General features: G+C 47.5%; 1 protein-coding gene across 5 annotated transcripts in view; it reads right to left on the bottom strand.

Moving 5' to 3' along the window:
• The window catches only part of PLXDC1 (plexin domain containing 1), a 74,033-nt gene that overhangs the window by 32,275 nt on the left and 19,300 nt on the right, over positions 1–22,458 (bottom strand). For all 5 annotated transcript variants that reach the window (XM_082194418.1, XM_082194414.1, XM_082194417.1 and 2 more), the window contains 2 exons: positions 16,919–17,082; positions 447–590 (listed from right to left, as the gene is read on the bottom strand). In XM_082194418.1, the coding sequence (XP_082050544.1) occupies positions 447–560 (114 nt within the window). In that variant the 5' untranslated portion in view covers positions 561–590; positions 16,919–17,082. The remainder of the gene's footprint in view (positions 1–446; positions 591–16,918; positions 17,083–22,458) is intronic.

The following is a 22,458-nucleotide window of genomic DNA, read 5'->3' as shown; positions in this document are numbered from 1 at the left end:
TCTGGCGGTTTCCTCATTGCGAGAAGCAAAGCTACAGGGAACCAGGCAGAGGGCCTTCTCGGTAGTGGCGCCCGCCCTGTGGAACACCCTTCCAGCAGATGTCAAAGCGATAAACAACTACCTGACATTCAGAAGACATCTTAAGGCAGCCCTGTTCAGGGAAGTTTTTAACGTTTGATATTTTATTGTATTTTTGTTTTCTGTGGAAGCCGCCCAGAGTGGCTGGGGAGGCCCAGCCAGATGGGCGGGGTATAAATAATAAATTATTATTATTATTATTATTATTATTATTATTATTATTATTATCAAAATCTTGGACACTAATCACGGTTTGGAGGGAAAGGACAACCAAAGAAAAGTGGCTGGAAAAGCAATGGCAGGTTGTTGGTAGCAATGGATACATATTCAGGTAAGCACATAGCCAACAGGTGAAAAGAGATGCTCACCGAGGCTTGCCTATGCGTATTGGAGAGGATTCCATGGACTTTGACTTGGCTCCTGTTGGCTGCTGTAACTTCTACCCATAGTTCCTTGGCTCGTGCTTCACTTGGACCGTACATTCGAGATATATAGTAGTTGTGGTTGTCTTCCTGAGTAGAGAGAAACAGTTGTGGTAACTACAGGCATAAGGCGCACCCATTGCCAAAGCAGTTCATCTTCCATCGAAACATCCAGATGTGTGTGCGAGGGTGGGCAGATGAAGAAGAAGGCGAAGAAGAAGAAGAAGAAGAAGAAGAGGAATTTGGATTTGATATCCCGCCTTTCACTCCCCTTAAGGAGTCTCAAAGCAGCTAACAACCTCCTTTCCCTTCCTCCCCCACAACAAACACTCTGCGAGGTGAGTGAGGCTGAGAGACTTCAGAGAAGTGTGACTGGCCCAAGGTCACCCAGCAGCTGCATGTGGAGGAGCAGGGAAGCGAACCCGGTTCACCAGATTACAAGTCCACCGCTCTTAACCACTACACCACACTGGATGAAAAAGAGGTCAGGGCTCCTGCACCTTTAACAGCTGTGTAGAATTTCAGCAGCTGCAGATTGCATTAAGGATTTGCAGAAGCCTTGTCTTCTTCTGCATCAGGCTACCCTAGTGTTGCACTCTTCTAACCACCTCCCATATTTCTCGGAAATATAGTCTATGTATTTCTAATTATTCTATGTATTTCTCTATTCTATCCTCAGGAATATCTCTGCTGGGTTAGGGAGAATCTTCTCTGTGTCCAAGGGGAAACTGTTGTGCATGCCTATTCGGAAGCTGAGTTCCATAATAATAATAATAATAATAATAATAATAATAATTCCATGAGACTTACTCCCAGACAAGTGTGCATAGGGTTACAGGGTTAGTACTGCATCGCACCAGTCCAAGATCAACTCATACCAGCTGCTATTAAACAACATTTTATGAAGCCCTTTATGGGAATTCTATGGTGCAATCGCCAATGACTATAAATATTCTGACATGGTTTACGTAAACGTTTTCTGTGGTTGAATTGTAAAACTTAAAAAAAATAAAAATCCAGCAGAGGTTCCAGCTGGTTCATGTGTTAATTGACCTGGCAGGCCCTAGGAAATTTTGCTGCCCGAGACCAAGTTCCCCAGTCCATGCAATGGAATCCAACCAGGCTGGCAGCTGTTATCTTATTTCAACACTGGTGGTTGGGACAACACCCCGCAGTGTGCCTCAGGGCATCAGGCTAGTTCAGGGAGAATGGAAGAATGCCCCACTCTGCCTAATGGCAGGGCTGGCCCTATGAACAGAGCATCAGAGTAGAACTGAGGCCTGACCCATACAGACACATCATTTGATCACCATACACTTTGATGTCCAGCAGGTGGAAATGTGTGAAATGATTTCATTAAAAAAAGGGGGGGGGAGGTTGTACCCAATGGTCATCCTACTCAGAGTAGACCTACTGAAGTTAATGAATATGACCAACTCCGATTCGTTCGTTTCAACGGGTATGCTCTGAGCAGCACTATCATTGGACGTGAGGTGATGAGAAAAGAAAGGCAAGTTCTTAACTGTGTGGTGCAGCTTATAGCTTGATGTTGCCTTTGTCCAGTGGTGAAGACCTAGAGGTGCGGCCTAGTGGTTAACAGGACAAAGGGTGTTCACTGGGGCTGATGGGAGTTGTAGTCCCAAGTACCTGGAAGGCACCAGACGGAGGACAGCTGGCCTACAACTATGAACAGAGACTGCCACATGGGGCCTCCACTGTTTGACGTTGCTCCTTTAAACGGCTTGGGAGCAGAGAATGAGAGGGAGAAAAACAGAAAATAGCTTCCATTTGTGTGATCTAGTTATATCTCCCAAAGAGACCACTTTTTTCAAACCTGGTGATGGGGAAAAGGATAGGAATTCTATTTATAGAGAAGCATTTAATGTGGCAAGAGGTTCTCCCCTCCCCCCTATATTTTTTTTCCAGCAAATCGCTCTCTTTCCCTGTAATGTGCAGTGGAGGAGGAATCCTAATTTTCTTGATTTTGGAGGGAGGGTGGAAGGACCAGGCCCTTTCCTTTTGAAACAGGCCTTCAGTTGCTCCATGATCAACCTCTGCATCTTGGGACTGAATTGCTGGGATGCTTTGGTTAACTCTTTCACTGCTCTACAAAGCTGAATGGATAGCTTTATTTGAGGATGCAGAAAAAGGAGCCATAGTGGCTTGAAGGCAGCAGATGTAACATTCACCCAAAAAGGTCTGATGGACAGTGGACCGTCCCCCTGCTGAAAAAGTTTGCTGAATGCTGAGTGACTAACCCACTACACCATTCCTCAAAGTGGAAATTGTGGGCAGGATTCACCTAACAAGTATGGTCGGCAGAGGCTCTGCACAAGATATTCTGCTTGCACAATGGGGCTTTCCCCCGCCCCTCACCCTGTGCACCCCCTGAAACTGGCAAACTAAAATGTGTGCACTGGTGGAGCAATCAACATAGCACGACACTCAATTATTTCCTTCACTTCTATCATGGCCGTTAAATGTATGACGCACCTCTCTTTCAAGTTTTCATTAAAAGCAATTTGTGTTTGCAGCAAGCACAATTTCCTGTGCAAGTGAATTTCCTGGGCTAGCAGCACACGACCTCAAGAAGTTCTGCTTTTGTTTCCATTCAACTTGCTTGTTGTTAAAGATTTCAGGAGCTATTAGGTTGTTAAGTGTGGGGTTGTTATTATTTTGAGTGAGAACGACTCCCTTCTCTCTTCTTTCTTCTAAACATCTATTATAATTCCCCTCTTTCCAAACAGGGATTTTGGACCCACACTTTCACCCTGGGTCATGATAACCCACTTTGACTCCATGTTGCAAAGAGGTCCTGTGGCTGAGCTCCGGCTGAAATGAAGCACCATCTCAGCCAAACTTTGTCTTGGAATGCCACCAACAGATTCATGTGGCCTTCACAGCAGGGGCTGATCTGCCATGAAGGACTTCAGCAGCTTGGCTGCTGTTTTCTTAGCCTGATTCCAATCTTGTTGGGAAAGGGTGTTAATTTCAGAATCTGCCCTGCTGGTGCTTCAAGGCCAGAGCGTTAACTTGGAGGACTTGATCCAGAAAGCCCCCTTAAAAAGAAGAAGAAGAAACAACAATCAATCAATCAATCGCTTTTCTGAAGCGGGGAGGTAAGGATTCACAATGCTTAATTTCCAAATGAAAAAAAAATGGTGGACCTCCCTACTAGCCTGGAAGCCCCTGAATTTCCAAATTGCAAGGCTGCGGAGGAGACTGATGGACCCTGCCACACACCCCAGAGCACATATATCAGGCTTCCTTGTCCTCTTGCTTTGGCCTGCCTGAATAGCCCTCCCAAAATCCTTGCCTTGCAGCTCACTTGCAGCAATGAGCTTAATTCACTTGCAGGATTCAGCAGAACATCTATTTCTGATCCTCAAGGAACTAGTTTTCTTCCAGACACTTCAAACCTCCGCCCCACAAGTGAGCCTTCAGCTTGTAGGTTTAGGGCAGGAGTCAGCCCAATACTTTTTTCCACCTGAGGCAAGGATGGTGCCGGCCCCTCTCATCCCACATGGAGAAGCTGACCAGCCTGGGAATTCAACCTCATTTCTATACTAGTGACGGGACAGCATTTCCCATCACATCTGAAGGCAGCAGGCTGGCTTTGAGGGCACAGGGCACATACATGACTCCCTCATCTCCCTGAAGGAGCCACCTTGCAACAGAGCCAGCTCTGTTTGGGGCTAGGAGTGAATTTGGCAACATCCCCCATCTCTTAGAGTTTGCTGATGGGCAGTCCAACTAATGGGGAACCTCCATGATGGCTGCCCTTAATCACTGGTGCAGGAAAGGTACTCTGCACAAACCCAGAGGCATTCTCTTCTTTGCTACTACTTCACACATTCAAAGCTAAGTCCTAGCACACACACACACACACTGCAAATTCTGGGGGTTAAGATCTGGGAAGAGCCTCTGTTCAGATGAATAGCTTGAGGTATGCCTGGTGTTATAAGAATTTTAAGATCATATATGATCTTATATGATCATCAGCTTCAAATGTGTGATTTGAATATTTGAATAATATATATATTAGATGTTCATAAATGTACCAAGCAAACACATAAAAATGTGTAAACCACATGTCTGAAACCCACAGAAAAGTCCTGAAACCATTTTCTCAAAATGACCTCAAATATTTCTCTGCAAGTTTGAAGGAAATGGGAAATCTCCCCGGTGTCTCTGTGCTCACAAATCCTGCCTTAAGGGCACATTTAAGGTGTGAATAGGGTGAGCCTGTGACCTGGATTCAGGAATTAAGTAGTTATAATAACAAAAGAGTGGCCAAAACCCAGGTATCTGAAGGCAGCCCTGTTTAGAGAAGCTTTTAATGTTTAATAGACTATTGTATTTTAATATTCTGTTGAAAGCCGCCCAGAATGGCTGGGGAAACCCAGTCAGATGGGTGGGGTATAAATAAAATATTAGTAGTAGTAGTAGTAGTAGTAGTAGTAGTAGTAGTAGTAATATTAGTAGTATTAGTATTATTAGTATTATGCAATCAGGTAAATGGCAGAGACAGGAGATAAACAACACACTCAGGATTCTGCTTTAAACTGCCCCCTGTGATGTATGTATGATATATTGGAGGAAGTGGTCCTGGGATACACCCCTTCTGTGATGAATGTATGATGTTTCTGGGGGTGGTCTGGAGTTTGAGAGTGGGCAATTTCAAAGTCTATATAAGGGCGGACACACCTTTGTTCTGGGTCCCTCCTCCCTCCTTGTGTGTGTGTGGAGGGGGAGCACCTTGTTACAACAGCTTTAATAAAGATCAGGCTTACTAGCTGCTTTGCTTCTCGATATTTTCTGGTTGGCCTCTGCTATTTTCTCCTACCGATAGGGAACCTACAAAAGGACTCTATATGGGATCTTGGGTACCTGATAAGGCAAGGGTTAGCAAACCTTTTCAGCAGGGGGCCGGTCCACTGTCCCTCAGACCCTGTGGGGGGCTGGACTATATTTGGGGGAGGGGGGAATGAACAAATTCCTATGCCCCACAAATAACCCAGAGATGCATTTTAAATAAAAGCACACATTCTACTCACCTAAAAACACCAGGCAGGCCCCACAAATAACCCAGAGGTGCAATTTAAATAAAAAGACACATTATATTCATGATTCCCAGACCGTCCGGGCCCCAGGCCTTAGTTTGCCTACCCATGCCATAAAGGAAAAGGAGCATTTTTTCCCTCATAACCCTGGTCTGTGAGGTGGGAAGTGAGCATTGCTTCAGCATCTGTGAGATGTCAAAAAGGGTGCTTGGCCACCCATATTGGCCCATTTTCTCCTTTGTGCGCACAAACACACACTCACACGCTACAAAGCTCCCAAATGTGTTCTCAATAAAATAAGTGAGGGGAAAACAACTGAAAACAGCAAATGCCGGGGATGGGTGGACTTGGCTGCTTTCACACTTCAGCATGCGGTCCATCATGACCTCATCCCTGGATCACGACTATGTCCCAATCCGCCACCTTGACTTGGTTACAGCAGGAATTAAGAAGAGGAGAGAGAAAGAAAACAAGCAGAGGGGAGGGAGAGGAAATCAAGGGAAAGAAAGATTGTTAAGGGGAAATAAGGTAAAGTCTAGTTACGTTTTTCTAGCTGAAAAAGAATAAACAGTTCTTTCTCCCTGCAAGGCGTCACTTAACCGGAAGCAAGGAGGTTAGGGTTTCTATGCTGGTCAAAAGACAGGAGCTACAAAACAAGTTAAAATAACCTCTGATCACACAAAAAATGGAATGGAAGTTTCAGCTGATGCAGATGCACACAGAGTTTCGGCTCTCAGGCCTGACAAAGAGTTCTGTGAAAGGCAAAAGCTTGCATAGACCGTATCAAGCCGATTCAGCAAAGGACATAATTTGATACCTGTGCAAAGCAAGATGGGTTATTTGTTATTCCATTAACATACATTTAGCTCAGATGGTTAGAGCACGGCGCTGATGATGCCAAGGTTGCAGGTTCCTGCAGCTGCATATTCCTGCATTGCAGGGGGTTCGGGCTAGATCAGGCATAGGCGGAAACTGACCTCCAGATGTTTTGGGACAACTGCTTGCATCATCCCTGACCACTAGTCCTGTTAGCTAGGGATGATGGGAGTTGTAGTCCCAAAACATCTGGAGGGCCGAGTTTGCCTATGCCTGGACTAAATGATCCTCAGGGTCCCTTCCAACTCCAGAATTCTGTGATTCTTTGATTCCTCATTATACCCTCCTGGGTATTGTAGTTTAAGCCTCAAAGACAGTACTATTCTTTTAGAAAAAGAGATGCTGGAACTCACCATGATGTCTTATAATGGCAATAGTGTGCAGCCCACCTGACAGGTGTCGGAACTCAGTTCCTGAGAGTTTGGGCTGGGGGGGGAGCTCTGCTCACAGAGCTTCGACTTCCTTGACAAGCTACAGTTCCAAGGATTCTTGAGCATTGGGGATGCACTTAAATGCGCTTTTTAAATGTCTGGACGCGGGTGGCGCTGTGGTCTAAACCACAGAGCCTAGGGCTTGCCGATCAGAAGGTCAGCAGTTTGAATCCCCGTGACGGGGTGAGCTCCCGTTGCTCGGTCCCTGCCCCTGCCAACCTAGCAGTTTGAAAGCACATCAAAGTGCAAGTAGATAAATAGGTACCGCTCCGGCGGGAAGGTAAATGGCGGTTCCGTGCGCTGCTCTGGTTCGCCAGAAGTGGCTTAGTCATAGTGGCCACATGACCCGGAAGCTGTACGCCGGCTCCCTCGGCCAGTAAAGCAAGATGAGCGCCGCAACCCCAGAGTCGTCCACGACTGGACCTAATGGTCAGGGGTCCCTTTACCTTTATACACAGTGGTACCTCGGGTTACAGACGCTTCAGGTTACAGACTCTGCTAACCCAGAAATAGTACCTCAGGTTAAGAGCTTTGCTTCAGGATGAGAACAGAAATCGCGCAGCGGCGGCGTGGTGGCAGCAGGAGTCCCCATTAGCTAAAGTGGTCTCTCAGGTTAAGAACAGTTTCAGGTTAAGAACGGACCTCCGGAACGAATTAAGTTCTTAACCCGAGGTACCACTGTATACAGTATGCACCCCATGTTTATAAGGAGCAATGTCACTGATGAATGTGAAAGATGAGTGGGAAGCAGGGTTTGCCAAACGGCTTGACCTTCTCTTGGCTCCTGGGGCACCTCAAAAAGGACCCATGGCGGGTCCTTCCTCAAGCCTGAGTTTTCATTTCACGACATTCAAAGGGCTGCGTCATTCCAAAAAGCGACAACGTACAGGAAAGGGAGATTGGGGTAAGTCAGGAGAGAAAAGGAGCGTAGCGTTGAAACGGCAGCAGGACTGCGAGTGCAGCAGAGCAGGACCCAAATTTAGTAATGACATAAGAGGCCCTGGTTTCCCCCAAAGAAGCTATAATCAGTCTTACCAATGTCACACCCATGAGCAGGCACATGGCACACACCATACATGACCTACTCCATTCTGGGGAGACACCACCCATCACTGAGTTCCACTTGGCAATGCCTGCTTGGGAGATGCGGGCATGCTGCCTCTGCCAATGTCTCAGCAAAGCCTGCTGAATTCTGCTCTGAGCCAGCAGCCTTGGGCAGCAGCCAAGGCCTCCTGGGGTGCCATTGCCTCCAGCATAAATTCCCTCCTCCTGTTTTTCTCCCAGATCTAGCAAAAGGAAGGTAGGTTTCATTTTTTAAACATCAGGGCAGATTTCCTAATCCTAAAAAGAGTCCAGCTATGGTGACAAGCTGTCTAGGACATCTATGGAGTTTGTTCCTGGTAGTTTTAAAAAGGCCAGTGGGGAAAAGGTCCACCAGGCATTTATTAGAGATGTTTTAAGTTTAGGACATAATAAAATTATGTGCAGAATGCTATCACTTATTCCGCTTTGCGGGCTCCAATTAGAATAGATTAGAGATGTCTTCTAGGGCTGCCAACTTTTAAACTGTCAGCTGTAGCTTGAGTTGCAAGAGTGAGCAGAGGATAATCTTCATTTCCATGAATCTGCCCTTCAATTTATGCTATCTTCAGAGGCCCTGCTACCCAGGCAGGTGTGATTTGTGCAAACGCAGGACAGGGCCTTTTTGGTGGCAGCCCTAATTGCAGAATTCCCTCCCAAAGGAAGATAAGATGGCTTTTCTCTGCAGGTAGGAGGATAATAACTTTTTTGCCCTGCCAGGCTTTGCATAGGTTGAATTCAGACTAAGTTAGTTGCACAAGGTCACATCCACACCTTACATTTGAAGCACACAGCTTCTCCAAAGAATCCTGGGAACTGTAGTTTGTTCAGGGCGCTGGGAATTGTAGCTCTGTGAGGGGTAAACTACAGTACCCCATTCACTGGGGGGATGCCATGTACTTCAAATGCGCTGTACAGGGACGCGGGTGGCCCTGTGGTCTAAACCACTGAGCCTCTTGGGCTTGCCGATTGGAAGGTCAGCAGTTCGAATCCCCGTGACGGTGGTAAGCTCCCATTGCTCTGTCCCAGCTCCTGCCAGCCTAGCAGTTCGAAAGCACACCAGTGCAAATAGATAAATAGGGACCGCTGCGGTGGGAAGGTAAACAGCGAGGGCAGGGATGTCTTCGCCTAATGCACATTACCTGATTTGTTTCCCCAAACTTACAATGCCCCTCCCCATGCCAGCTAAAGTAAGCTGTCATCTGAGCATGTGCAATGACTGTCTCAAATGTACGCACCTCAGCTTGACCATGGCTTATGTTTCCAGATCGGATAGAAGCCAGTTTGAGGGGGTATGCATCAAACAACAATTATTTCTCAAGAAACTACAAGACGGCAGCAACACAGGGGAGCATGCTAGACCACACAGCCATCATCACAAATGCATGGGGTGGACTAGTCATTAGTTCCCAATGTAATCACTGCGACTTGATTACATTGTCCCATTGTTTTGAATGGGAACGAAATCCAACAAACACAGTCTGGGTCTCTAGCCCAATGCTTTTCAATGCTGCGGTTTTGCTTATCTTATCTTCTTCTTCTTCTTCTTCTTCTTCTTCTTCTTCTTCTTCTTCTTGGTGGGTAGAACGTTCTTTTCAAATGTATTGTTGCTTTATTTATTTAATTAATTAATTAATTAATCAATCAATCATGCCTTGGAGCAGGGGTCAACAAACTTTTTCAGCAGGGGGCCTGTCCACCATCCCTCAGACCTTGTGGGGGGCCGGATTATATTTTGAAGGGGGGGGAGAATGAATTCCTATGCCCCACAAATAACCCAGAGATGCATTTTAAATAAAAGCACATATTCTACTCATGTAAAAACACCAGGCAGGCCCCACAAATAACCCAGAGATGCATTTTAAATAAAAGGACATAGTCCACTCCTGCTGATTTCTGGACCATCCGCGGGCCGGATTTAGAAGGCGATTGGGCCAGATCCGGTCCCCGGGCCTTAGTTTGCCCACCCATGTCTTGGGGGAACTCTTTCCAGAGCCGAAAAGGAGTACTGAATTTTCATTTATAAAAAGGGCTTTTAAAGGGCGGCCTTGTTTCCATCTTTCTGCTAATTTCCGCTGATCCAGCAGCTCCTGCTCAAGGCACAGCTGCAGAGGCTGGTTGAAAAGGACCGGCAATCCTTTTCCCCCATGCGGAAGACCCATTGCTGTGCCTGAGCTTGAAATCCTAGCTGTGCAGGCATGTCAACACTTCAAGCCCCCTACATCTCTGCGCCCCACAGCAAGCGATAATGGCTTGAAATCAGGCTGAGCCACTCCCTTTCTCCACCAGCTGATGACAGCTAAGAGTGCGCAAACTGCAAACTTTGCAGCTACGATTGCTGGCGCCACACCACTGAAGTGTGCATCGCGGGTCCTCCCCCCACCCCACCCACCACGCTTCTGCATTGATTTCAACTCATTAGAATTCGCTCCCCTTTCATCTAGACACGGCTCACGCTCTTAATTCCAAAGCGCAGAAGCAATGCACCATTGATCTGAGCTACTCGGGGGAATTCTCTGCTGCTACAATCAAGCGCCTCCTGAGCTCTTCCATTTCCCAACGCATCACAGAGGTGCACGAACCTTCCCACGACCGGTCTGAGCAGAAGTTTTCCACGTTCCCTCTTCTTGCCAGCCATCAGACCATTACAGGATTCTTAGTTAAACACAGCACATAGTTAAAATGTGGAACTCACTCCCACAGGAGCAAGGGATGGCTTTGGGTGGCTTTAAAAGAGGAGCGGACACATTCATGGAGCTAACAGCCACAACAGCTGTGCTATTCCTCCACAGTCGGAGGCAGCAATAATTCTGAATCCCATTTCAGGTGGGGCCTAATTAGGCTGAGAAAATGACATCCGTTTATTTACTTTTATCCTGCCTTTACCCACAAGTGCTTTCAGGGCAGCTAATACAGTGGTACCTCAGGTTAAGTACTTAATTCGTTCCGGAGGTCCGTTCTTAACCTGAAACTGTTCTTAACCTGAAGCACCACTTTAGCTAATGGGGCCTCCTGCTGTCGCCGCGCCGCCGGAGCACGATTTCTGTTCTCATCCTGAAGCAAAGTTCTTAACCTGAAGCACTATTTCTGGGTTAGCGGAGCCTGTAACCTGAAGCGTATGTAACCTGAAGAGTATGTAACCTGAGGTACCACTGTAAATCCGAAGGATCTCACAGCTGCAGCCCTTTATCTTCAGCAGGCATAGGCAAACTCGGCCCTCCAGATGTTTGGGACTACAATTCCCACCATCCCTGACCACTGGTCCTCTTAGCTAGGGATGATGGGAATTGTGGTCCCAAACATCTGGAGGGCCGAAGTTTGCCTATGCCTGATCTTCAGCAGCATTCCTCTAAGGTAGGTCAGCCTGAGAGAAAGTAATTGGCCCTAAGGTCACTTAGAGAGCTTCATAGCAGAGTGGGGATTTGAACCCAGATCTACACCCCCCCCCCGATCCTACTCTGGAACTGCCAAACAGTGGCCTCTTCTTCCTCCTCCTCCAGCACCACAATCGTAATATAACCTTCCACACGGGTTGGTTATTTTTATATATATATATAAATGTAAAGGCTTCCAATGACTCGTCTAAGTTGTCCCTTAGGACCAGAACAGCAGAGAACAAAACAAAGTTTTATGTTCAATGAAATGTGACCAAAAATATCCTTGGCGTAGAGTTTTCAGTGGGCTTACATAACAAAGGGAAGTGTTTGGCATAAGTGTATTAGGAAACACTGGATAAAATGCGGCCTTTGCAGTAACATCAAGGGATATGTATATGGGGGATACAGGCTCAATGCAAATACAGTGGTACCTCGGGTTACAGACGCTTCAGGTTACAGATGCTTCAGGTTACAGACTCTGCTAACCCAGAAATAGTACCTCAGGTTAAGAACTTTACCTCAGGATGAGAACAGAAATCATGCTCCAGCGGCGCAGCAGCAGTGGGAGGCCCCATTAGCTAAAGTGGTACCTCAGGTTAAGAACAGTTTCAGGTTAAGAACGGACCTCCGGAACGAATTAAGTTCTTAACCCGAGTTACCACTGTAATGCATCTGAAATAAAGTACAATGCCTACATTAGGAGTGCCCAAACCCCACTCCAGAGGTCTGGTCCAGTGCCACAAGCAAATTTTTATGACACCTCCTGCCTCAACACCCCACCCATTTTGGTGCTGGTGATATGATAAGAGAAAGCAGGCATAGTGCTGGGCTGAGCAGGGTGGGGGTTAAACTTCCCAGCCCATTCATTGCCTGGCTGCAAACCAACCCCAAATCAAACTGGCCGATTGTTTGATGAGTGCTGAAGGGCGATAACCCTTCTCTTCAGCCGATCTCCATGAATTACATAGCTCCGTCAGTAGACCAATAGACTCTTCATCCCAGGGTCATGGATTTGAGTGAAAGATTCCTGCACTGCCGGGGGTTGGACTAGATGCCCCTCGCGTCCCCTTCCAACTCTATGATTCTGCGATGAGTGGCTCTGCGTGTGAGTGTCCTGTGTTGCAAGCACATGCAAGAGTGTGGGCCATGTCTGGCCACGTCCATTGCTGGCATGTGGCCCCTGGAGGATGGTGCAGTGTCTAGGCCATGGGTAGGCAAACTAAGGCCTGGGGGTCGGATCCGGCCTAATCGCCTTCTAAATCCTGCGGACGCTCTAGAAATCAGCTTGTTTTTACATGAGTAGAATGTGTCCTTTTATTTAAAATGCATCTCTGGGTTATTTGTGGGGCACAGGAATACGTTCATCTCCCCCCCCCAAATATAGTCTGGCCCCCCACAAGGTCTGATGGACGGTGGACCGGTCCCCTGCTGAAAAAGTTTGCTTACCCCTGGTCTAGAGTGTTGGGACTAGGACCCAGTGGCGTAGCGTGGGGGTGCAAGGGGGGCAGGCCGCACCGGGCGCAACATCTGGGGGGGTGTGCGCTCGCTGCCTCCGGAGTCGCCAAAGAGCCTCGGGCGCAGGCTGTAGTGGAGCCCCATGTCTCGCGGAACCGACGAGTTGTGCGCGCGTCCGGGCTGAAGGCGCCCAGCAGGCAGCGGCTCTCAGCGCTCGCCGCGGAGGACGCGCTAGGCAGCCCCTCCTCACAGCCCCGCCTCCGCCGGTGCTGCTGCAGCTGCTGGGCCGTTGCATTTTCCTCGCCTCTCTGCCCCCCTCCTCCTCCGGGCAAGCGGCGTCGTTTGGGCAGCAGCGCCAGCGGCAACTCGCAGGTTAGGGGTTAGGGGGGGCGCAAATTACGTGCCTTGCCCCGGGTTAGGGGGCGCAAATTACTTGTGTTGCCCCGGGTGCTGACAACTCACGCTACGCCGCTGCTAGGACCTGAGAGACCATGAAGCTCACCAGTGACATTTGGACCAGTCACTAACTCTCAGCATGGACAGGGTTGTTGTGAGGATAAGATAGAAAGGGGAAGAATCACACAAACCACCCTGAGCAACTTAAACAAAAGGTAAAGGTAAAAGGACCCCTGACCATTAGGTCCAGTCGTGACCGACTCTGGGGTTGCAGCGCTCATCTCGCTTTATTGGCCGAGGGAGCCGGCGTACAGCTTCCGGGTCATGTGGCCAGCATGACTAAGCCGCTTCTGGCGAACCAGAGCAGCGCACGGAAACGCCGTTTACCATCCCGCCGGAGTGGTACCTATTTATCTACTTGCACTTTGACGTGCTTTCGAACTACTAGGTGGGCAGGAGCAGGGACCAAGCAACGGGAGCTCACCCTGTCGTGGATATTCGAACTGCTGACCTTCTGATCGGCAAGTCCTAGGCTCTGTAGTTTAACCCACAGCGCCATCCGCGTCCCAAAGCAAAAGCTACTAGTAGTAATAATAATAATAATAAATTTTAAAAAGAAAGAAGTTAGTTGTCCCTGATCTGCATGATATTGTTATGTGAGGTGGGGAGCATTGCTCTGGATGATATCCTTGCATCCCTTTCAGGCCTGTGATCCAGTAAGTGTTAGAATCCAGTAGAAAAGGCTGGGGAACCTCTGCTAAGGTAATGGCTTTAGCTGGTCACTTAAGTGCATCTCAACAAATGCGTTAGGTTGCAATCGCTACAACCAAGTGACTGTGCTCTCCAGGGCTTAATGGGTGGGCTTTCCCCCGCACCCCCTCACCTAGTTGCTAGGTTGTGTGTGAGAACGCTGAAAAGCTGAAAGCTAGAAGCTGGAGGGGATAGATATAGATACAGATACCGATACCGATACCGATACCGATACAGAGACATAGATATATTGCTCTGTGCTGGATCAAAAGCTGTAACTAATGGAGAAGTGAGATCTGTCGGGGCCTTAAAGCTACAAGCCCCTCTCTCCTATGCTCAGATTGTATATACCGTATTTTTCGCTCTATAACACGCACCTGACCATAACACGCACATCATTTTTAGAGGAGGAAAACAAGGGAAAAAACATTCTGAATGAAACAGTGGATGTATCATTTTTGTGCTTCATGCTGTGGCCACAGACATGTGATCTGATGGTGAATTTGGGCTGACCCAATGCAAAGATCCTGAGGATCCATGTGGATCCATGCTTTGTAGCCACGTTTTTGCACCATTGCAGCCCCAGACAACAGTGGGTGCGTGATTTGGGGGGGCAGGCTGTAGCCATGGACATGCTATGTTCTCTGGTGGTGAATTTGGGGGTGACCCAATGCAAAGATCCTGAGGATCCATGTGGATCCATGCTTTTTAACCACATTTTTGCACCATTGCAGCCCCAGGCAACAGTGGGTGCATGATTTTTGGGGGGCAGGCTGTAGCCATGGACATGCTATGTGCTCTGATGGTGAATTTGGGGGGGTGACCCAATGCAAAGATCCATGTGGATCCATGCTATGTAACCACGTTTTTGCACCATTGCAGCCCCAGACAACAGTGGGTGCATGATTTGGGGGGGGCAGGCTGTAGCCATGGACATGCTATGTTCTCTGGTGGTGAATTTGGGGGTGACCCAATGCAAAGATCCATGTGGATCCATGCTTTTTAACCACATTTTTGCACCATTGCAGCCCCAGGCAACAGTGGGTGCATGATTTTGGGGGGGGGCAGGCTGTAGCCATGGACATGCTATGTGCTCTGATGGTGAATTTGGGGTGACCCAGTGCAAAAATCCTGAGGATCCATGTGGATCCATGCTTTTTAACCACATTTTAAGTGGGGAGGGAAGGAAAAACACAGAAGGGCTAAGAATGCAGGAGTGGGGTATAACGGGAGAGAGAAAAGGAAGGCAAAAGTTTCCCCCACGCACCCACCCAAGCCAGCCAGCGCTCTCTCTCTCTCTCTCTCTCTCTCTCTCTCTCTCTCTCTCTCTCTCTCTCTCTCTTTCTCTCTCTCCCACCTGCATGTTTTCAGCAGCACCGGAGCACAGAGAGGAAGGAACGGAGCACAGAGAGGAAGGAACGACACTCTGCTTTCCCCTCTTCTTTCCTGGAGGGGAGGGGCTTTCCCTGCTCTTTGTTCCGTTTGAGCAAACACAGTAAGGAAACAGAGAGGGTGGGCAGTAAGACCCTGAGGCAGAATGCAGGAATGCACCCACTTCCTCTTTTCAGGTTTCCCTTTCAGGTTTCCCAGCTCCCTGAAGCGCGGTTTGATTTTTGCCCGATTTTTCGGCTCCAGGGACCACACATTCGCTGCATAACACGCACAGACATTTCCCCTTCCTTTTTAGGAGAAAAAATCTGCGTGTTATAGAGCGAAAAATACGGTACGTGTAAATGGGACGCGGGTGGCGCTGTGGGTTAAACCACAGAGCCTAGGACATGCTGATCAGAAGGTCGGCGGTTCGAATCTCTGTGATGGGGTGAGCTCCCATTGCTCTGTCCCTGCTCCTGCCAACTTAGCAGTTTGAAAGCACGTCAAAGTGCAAGTAGATAAATAGGTACCACTCCGGTGGGAAGGTAGATGGCGTTTCCGTGCGCTGCTCTGGTTCGCCAGAAGCGGCTTTGTCAGGCTGGCCACATGACCCGGAAGCTGTACGCCGGCTCCCTTGGCCAGTAAAGCGAGATGAGTGCTGCAACCCCAGAGTCGGTCACGACTGGACCTAATGGTCAGGGGTCCCTTTACCTTTACCTAAAGACATATACAGTGCTTTTTTCCTTTAAAAATGTTTAGGGGTACTCTCATTTTGACTCAAGAAAATCACCATTTTATAGTTCAGGAAAAATAAATACAGTAAATGGACAAAAGTACAATGATGTTTAGGGGTGTGCATACTCCTGCATCCCCCCAGAAAAAAGCACTGGACATGGTATGTATTAAAGGTTCCCCAGTCTCTGCTGACCTTCATCCTTAAGGAAACCAAGTCCTGGGAAGGCGCTTGGAATAAATGGAACCTCTCCCTGCTCAAAGATTGGGGTGACGTGCCAAAATCTCTTCCTCAGTTCTACCTCTCCTCTGCTTTCCCTACCAGTATTTGCTACACTTTGTTTAGCGACACAGCCTCAAAACAAGGAACATTCCTGTGCGTTCACAACAATGGCTCTTGTGAGTGAGAAGAGACGTTTCCTTTTTTCCTGGCTGTTGTGCTGCCACCTCCATCTGCTGAGCAATTTTGGGGGACCAGAGAGAGGCGGGAGAGACAGAACTGCTTTCTCAGGTAGTGGGGGAGAAAACTAGTTAAGAGTGGGTTTCTGGTCCGCCTTTTGGGCAAAAAAAAGGGGGGCCCCCAAGGCAGCTCACAAAGCTTAACGCAAATACAAAACGCAAGCAATAAAATGCAACTTCAATTCTTGTAAGACAGCGAACTCCCAACATCTTTAAAACACACACACACATACAAAATAAAATAAAAGCCCAAGTGACACCACACTTTGGTTCAGCATTGACCTGGGGGGCTGCCAGTGGCTGATCCCTGCCCTATCTGATCCAAACATGTTTTTCACAAAGTAAACAAGGCTTACTCGAGTCAGAAAACTTTCTGCCCAACTGACACATCCTTGGCTCGCGTGCTGTTCCCTACATGTGACACTCACCACAATCTGTGTCTCATTGTCCGTCAAAGTGTCAATAGCCAGGCTCCCGCCAATTAAATCTTCGCTGATCCGAGTCCTCGTGTCTCTTGGCGAGGTGTCCCGCGTCTTTCTCTCCCAGGAATGAGGTTCTATCCTAACCGCGGAGACATCTCTCTGGGTCCAAGCTGTACGGAGAGGAAGAAAAGCGAAGAATGATTTCTTAGCGTACGAGGAAGGCTCCGAGAAAACAAGGCCACATTCCACACCAGCCTTGCTTCCCATGCTCTGTGAGTGCTTCTGCCTATCTGAATTGTGCCCTTAAACTCTGATACTGTCTCTCGGTTGCCTGGATGGAAAACAGAGAGGGATGTGAGGCTGTCTGCAGGAATGACCCTGCTACACACCTTCTTTCCCTGCCAGCCAAACCTGGGTGCATTAAATGCCCTTCATTGTCAAAAGGACCCTCAGTGAACCACAAGAGATTTATTTACAAGGGCAGATGCCTCTTCCATCCCCCCAAAAAACCGCTGCTTTGTTCTTTAGGTCATCCTTTGTGCATGGCTTTGTGGGGCGGGTTGTTGCAGAGATATACAGTAATTCCTTCTGTTTCCAAACTTCCAAGCAGAGTGCCGGGCCTTATGTAGCCTAAACAGGACCACCAATGGGCAAGAGGGAGGTATCAGGAGGGGAGATCCCAAGGCTTGCAGAAGTACAAAGCCGTCCAATTAGGTCTGAGCATGCTCAGTGGGCATGGAATGCCAGGGTGCTTCCAAGCTGTCACTATTTTTCAGTGGGATTCAATCACATACCGGGAAATCCAGGTTGTGCGATTGCAGTTGGATCAGGAGGTCCAGCACAACACACTCGCTTCCCCCAAAGTTATGACTCTTTGCAAAAATGAAAGTGGTGCAGAAATGCACCGGAAATGCATTTCCTTTGACACAACATCGTCTAACCTCCCTGCGAAGAAATCAGAGCGAATGCATAATAAAGTGCCGTTGTGGGTTAAACCACAGAGCCTAGGACTTGCCGATCAGAAGGCTGGCAGTTTGAATCCCCGTGACGGGGTGAGCTCCCGTTGCTCGGTCCCTGCTCCTGCCAACCTAGCAGTTCGAAAGCACGTCAAAGTGCAAGTAGATAAATAGGTACCACTCTGGCGGGAAGGTAAATAGTGTTTCCGTGCGCTGCTCTGGTTCGCCAGAAGCAGCTTAGTCGTGCTGGCCACATGACCTGGAAGCTGTACGCCGGCTCCTTCGGCCAATAAAGCGAGATGAGCGCCACCACCCCAGAGTTGGCCACGACTGGACCTAATGGTTAGGGGTCCCTTTACCTTTACCTCCATGGAAACGAACCGGGATGAACCCGCAATAAACAAGTCATCTGGAAGCACCCTGGCTGTTTTGGCAGAGGAGAGGACATGGAAAACTGGATAGAGGAAGGATTGGCATGGGAAATTGTTAAGGAGGGCAGGGCTAGGGGCATACCTAGGGGTTGGCCAGGTTGGTCCCCTGCCAATGGTGCAGGCCCGGGTGGTGGTGCAAAAATCATGCCTCTCCACTCTGGCTCGGCTCCTCTGTCAAGGGCTCAAGGGACACGGGGGCACTGAGAAAGCTCCTTGCCAAAGGAACCCAGGTATGTCTCTGGTGTTGACCCATTGGAACTTGGCACTGCAACATTATGTTGCAGGTCTCGCTCATCCTGTTCTGTTCCTTTCCTAAAGCCAGGGATTGGGATTAGTTCATTGACCCTCATGCGCAGCAACAGCAGACCGGATGCCAAGATTTCAGATGTTCAGAACATTTGATGCTGGGATGGGTGGAGGAGAGCTGAAAATGAAGCAAGGGACCCCAAGTCCATAGCCTTTGGAAATAACTGGCATAGTCAGTCCCTGACCCCTGGCATATGGATTTGCAGCAAAGGCATGTATTTGACACACACACACCAACCTCTTCCGGGCCCTTTATAAAATGCTTTTGGCGCCTGTCAAAGTGGTTTTGTCTCTCTCGTGCGTCACTGGGGCGCCTTAGGCAGCTCCAACTTGGCCTCAGTCACCCATCTGTAAAACGGGAATAGCACTAACCCACACCAGAAGGTTGCTAAAAGGGAGAAACCTAATCAGGCCTATGCAGTACTTTGCAAATTAAAAAACGTTATATAAATGGCAATTAGTAGTTGCAAAGCATCTTGTTTATGAAATGCGCTGTATAGATGATTCACGATATAATAATAGCTTACAAAATGAAGGTTTTTCTTGGCACAGAATTTTGAAGGCTTTCATTGGTCTGAAATAAATACATTCGGCGATAACTTTAAAACTCAGTTTTTGTTGCCAGGGGTTATTCCTAGAACATGCAAAACAACCAGACAGCCAACAGTGCCTCTGAGAAAGTACAGATGGCCTTTCTCACTCCCACCCCATATATTTGCATCAAGCAGGTTGTCTGAAGATACATTTTGAGTTAAGAACATAAGAAGAAGCCTCTTGAGAAGGCCGCAAGCGGGGCAATGAATTGCCTCTCCTGAGTTGAGCATCTCTCCTTTTGGTACTAAAACTCTGGCTACAACAAGAGATAGGGCAATACCCAGCCGACATGTATTCAGCCATTACCAGATACTAAACATTCTAAATGAAACTGGTGTACAAGCAATTCATCTTACTCTTCTGAGCAAATAAGGGCCCATTCCAAAGCACAAAGTTCTGGTTTGCCACCTTTTGAAATAAGAAAAGTCACATTACGATCTAAAGAGCACCCTCTCACTATTTCTAGCGCACCAATTGACTCTAGAATGACAGTGAGATAATAATCACAGTGATTAGTGTGTCAATGACCAAGATTTGAACCTCCTTTTTGTATTATCCTTTTTAGAATTAAATTTCCAAAATTTCACGACTTCAAATCGAATAATTACATTGTTTCATAAACTGACTTCCTGCCCACAGCTGCAGTGTGTTTTCGTTCAAACCCTTTCCTACTGCGTTATATATCAAACTCTTCTCTATTACAGAAATTCCTATAATACAGTTCCTTAATAGTTTTTCTACGGCTGCTCCATCTCGAATCTGGCCCGCAAATTCATTTGACTATAATACTTTCTCATATAGTCCATGAAAGGCAGGATTTTGAATCTCCACTGAGTCACAAAACATACAGTAGGTCACTTCTAGACTGCCTTTTCAGGTAGGATTCAACCATAACACCATCCAATTTGTGTTGCACAATTATAGCTGATTTCACAATTACAGTGGTAGCTTGGTTTAAGAACAGCTTAGTTTATGAACAACTTGGATTAAGAACGCTGCAAACCCGGAAGTACGGTAGGTGTTTTGGTTTGTGAACTTTGCCTTGGAAGCAGAACATGTTTCGCTTCCTGTTGAGTGTGTCCCATTTGTAAATTGAGTCCCCTGCTGCTATGGGAAAGCACGCCTTGGTTTAAGAACGGATTTCTGGAACGGATTAAGTTCGTAAACCAAGGTACCTCTGTATAACAATCACCAAAAGGTCAGATTTTTATTTTTATTTTGCAATAGGGAAAGGGACAGGAAAATGCCCTGGAAAGAATGGGATAACACCTGCTTTGGCCCAACGTCATATAACCTCCCTGCAAACAAATCACCACAAATGCTGAAAAAACACCCCGGTTGCCTGGAAACACTTTGATTGAATGACCTTTAGTTCATCATACACTCTCAGCCTAGCTTACCTCAAAGGGTTGTTGTGATGATAAAATTGTTGCGCACAGTGAGGGGTCCGTGTAAGCTGTTAAGTTGTGGGTGAACATATCAGACGACACAGCCATTCTTCAGACAGCTCTTGTTTATTCACAGGCCAGAACTGAACTGAACTGAAGGGTTCAGCCAGCCTGCTTATATAGAGCTCCACTAGAATGCAACAGTAACCATTTTCTGTAACTATCCAATCACCGAACGTCACTTTCAATCCCTTATTTGCATATGTGGACCTGAGTGAAAACTATCTACAGTATCCCCCTGCTGGCCCTGGGTGAGAACTTCAGTACATAACATAAGCTACCCTTAAATTCCTTGGAGAACGGTTGGGATTGAAAGATGCCTTAAGTAAACACACTGTGAGCTCGCTTTTAAAACTTCGTGCATGCGTGTCACCTGTTTAAATCCTTGTAACAGAGAGGCTTCTTCTGTGGTGTGCCAATTTAAATCAAGGTGCTGGCCACCATATCTGCCCACTAGAAATAAGGAACCAATGTCACACAGCAGACATGTTATTCTGGTCTTCCTCTCCGGAACCGCTCCTTCTTATGATGGTTGCCGTGGCATATATTCATCCTAGCCCTGCTTCCTTCCACAAAGCTGCATTTAGGCTGTGGCTTCTAGGAGGGGCCTGGGAATCCAGATGTTTTGCACTGATGCAAAGAGTGGTATGGCAATGGAAACAGGCCCTGGACACTTGCTTTTGGCAAGGGGTGGTGGGGTGGGAGGAAAAATAGGCCGCCATAATGGAAAGGAAACCTTTTCTTTTTCTTTTTTGTAGATCAGACTTTCAGAGGCCTAGCTGGTTTTAAAAAGCATAGAGCACATGAATTGATCCTGGATTATACTGGGCCATCAAATGTTGAGAAGGCTGGAAGCGTCCGCTTTTGATTTCTAAAACGTGAAATGAATATTATAGTCACGTATAGATTGTGTTCCATGTCCTGTCTGATGTGAAGGAACGGTTGGAAGAGCTGGGTATGTTTAGCCTGGATAAGGCTGAGACTGAGAGGAGATGTGATAACCACCTTCAAATACCTAAAAGGGCTGTCACATGCAGAATGGAGCAAGCTTGTTTTTTCCTGCTCCAAAGGCAAGGACACAAACCAACGGCTTCAAGTTGCAAGAAAGTGGATTGTGACTAAACACCAGGAAGAACTTTCTGACAGTAAGGGCTGTTCAACGGTGGGACGGTCTCCCTGGGAGGTTGTGGACTCTCCTTCTGTTCGGTACTGAGTTGAATTGGATCCAAAAGGCAGCAGTCTGATTGGTCCTAGAACAATAGGATTCAGAATGCAGCAGTCTGATTGATCCTAGAACAATAGGATTCAGAATACAGTCGTCTGATTGGTCCTAGAACAATAGGGTCCAGAATTCAGCAGTCTAATTGGTCCACAGGAGCCACCCAATCCAGCTCCAGGTGGAAGTGAATTCGCAACCTGATTGGCCTACAGGTGAATCCCGGAATTAGCCAATCACATGGGGCCCATTGGGTAAATAATGTATATAAAGCAGACATTCTGGGGGAACTTCCATTCCTCCTCACTACTGTGAGCTGAATAAAGAGCATGAAATCCACTCTCAACTCTGAGTATATTTCACCTTTTTTGGCAGTTTTTAAGCAGAGGTTGGGTGGTCCTCTTTCATGGACGCATTAGCTGAGATTTCTGCATTGCGGAGGGTTGGACTAGAAGACCCTTGTAACTCTACAATTCTAGGATTCTAAGTGTGCAAGCCTGAGTCTGTGAATGGACCCTCCGGATACAAATTAAATTCATTCCGGGGGCACGTCTGCAACCCGAAAAGTCCGTAGGCAGAGGCGCCGCTTCTGCGC

The sequence above is a fragment of the Podarcis vaucheri genome (assembly GCF_965113315.1).
Source record: "Podarcis vaucheri genome assembly, chromosome: 13".
Lineage (NCBI taxonomy): Eukaryota > Metazoa > Chordata > Lepidosauria > Squamata > Lacertidae > Podarcis > Podarcis vaucheri.
The sequence above is the reverse complement of the archived record's forward strand: the minus strand, read 5'-3'. Positions and strand labels throughout refer to the sequence as shown.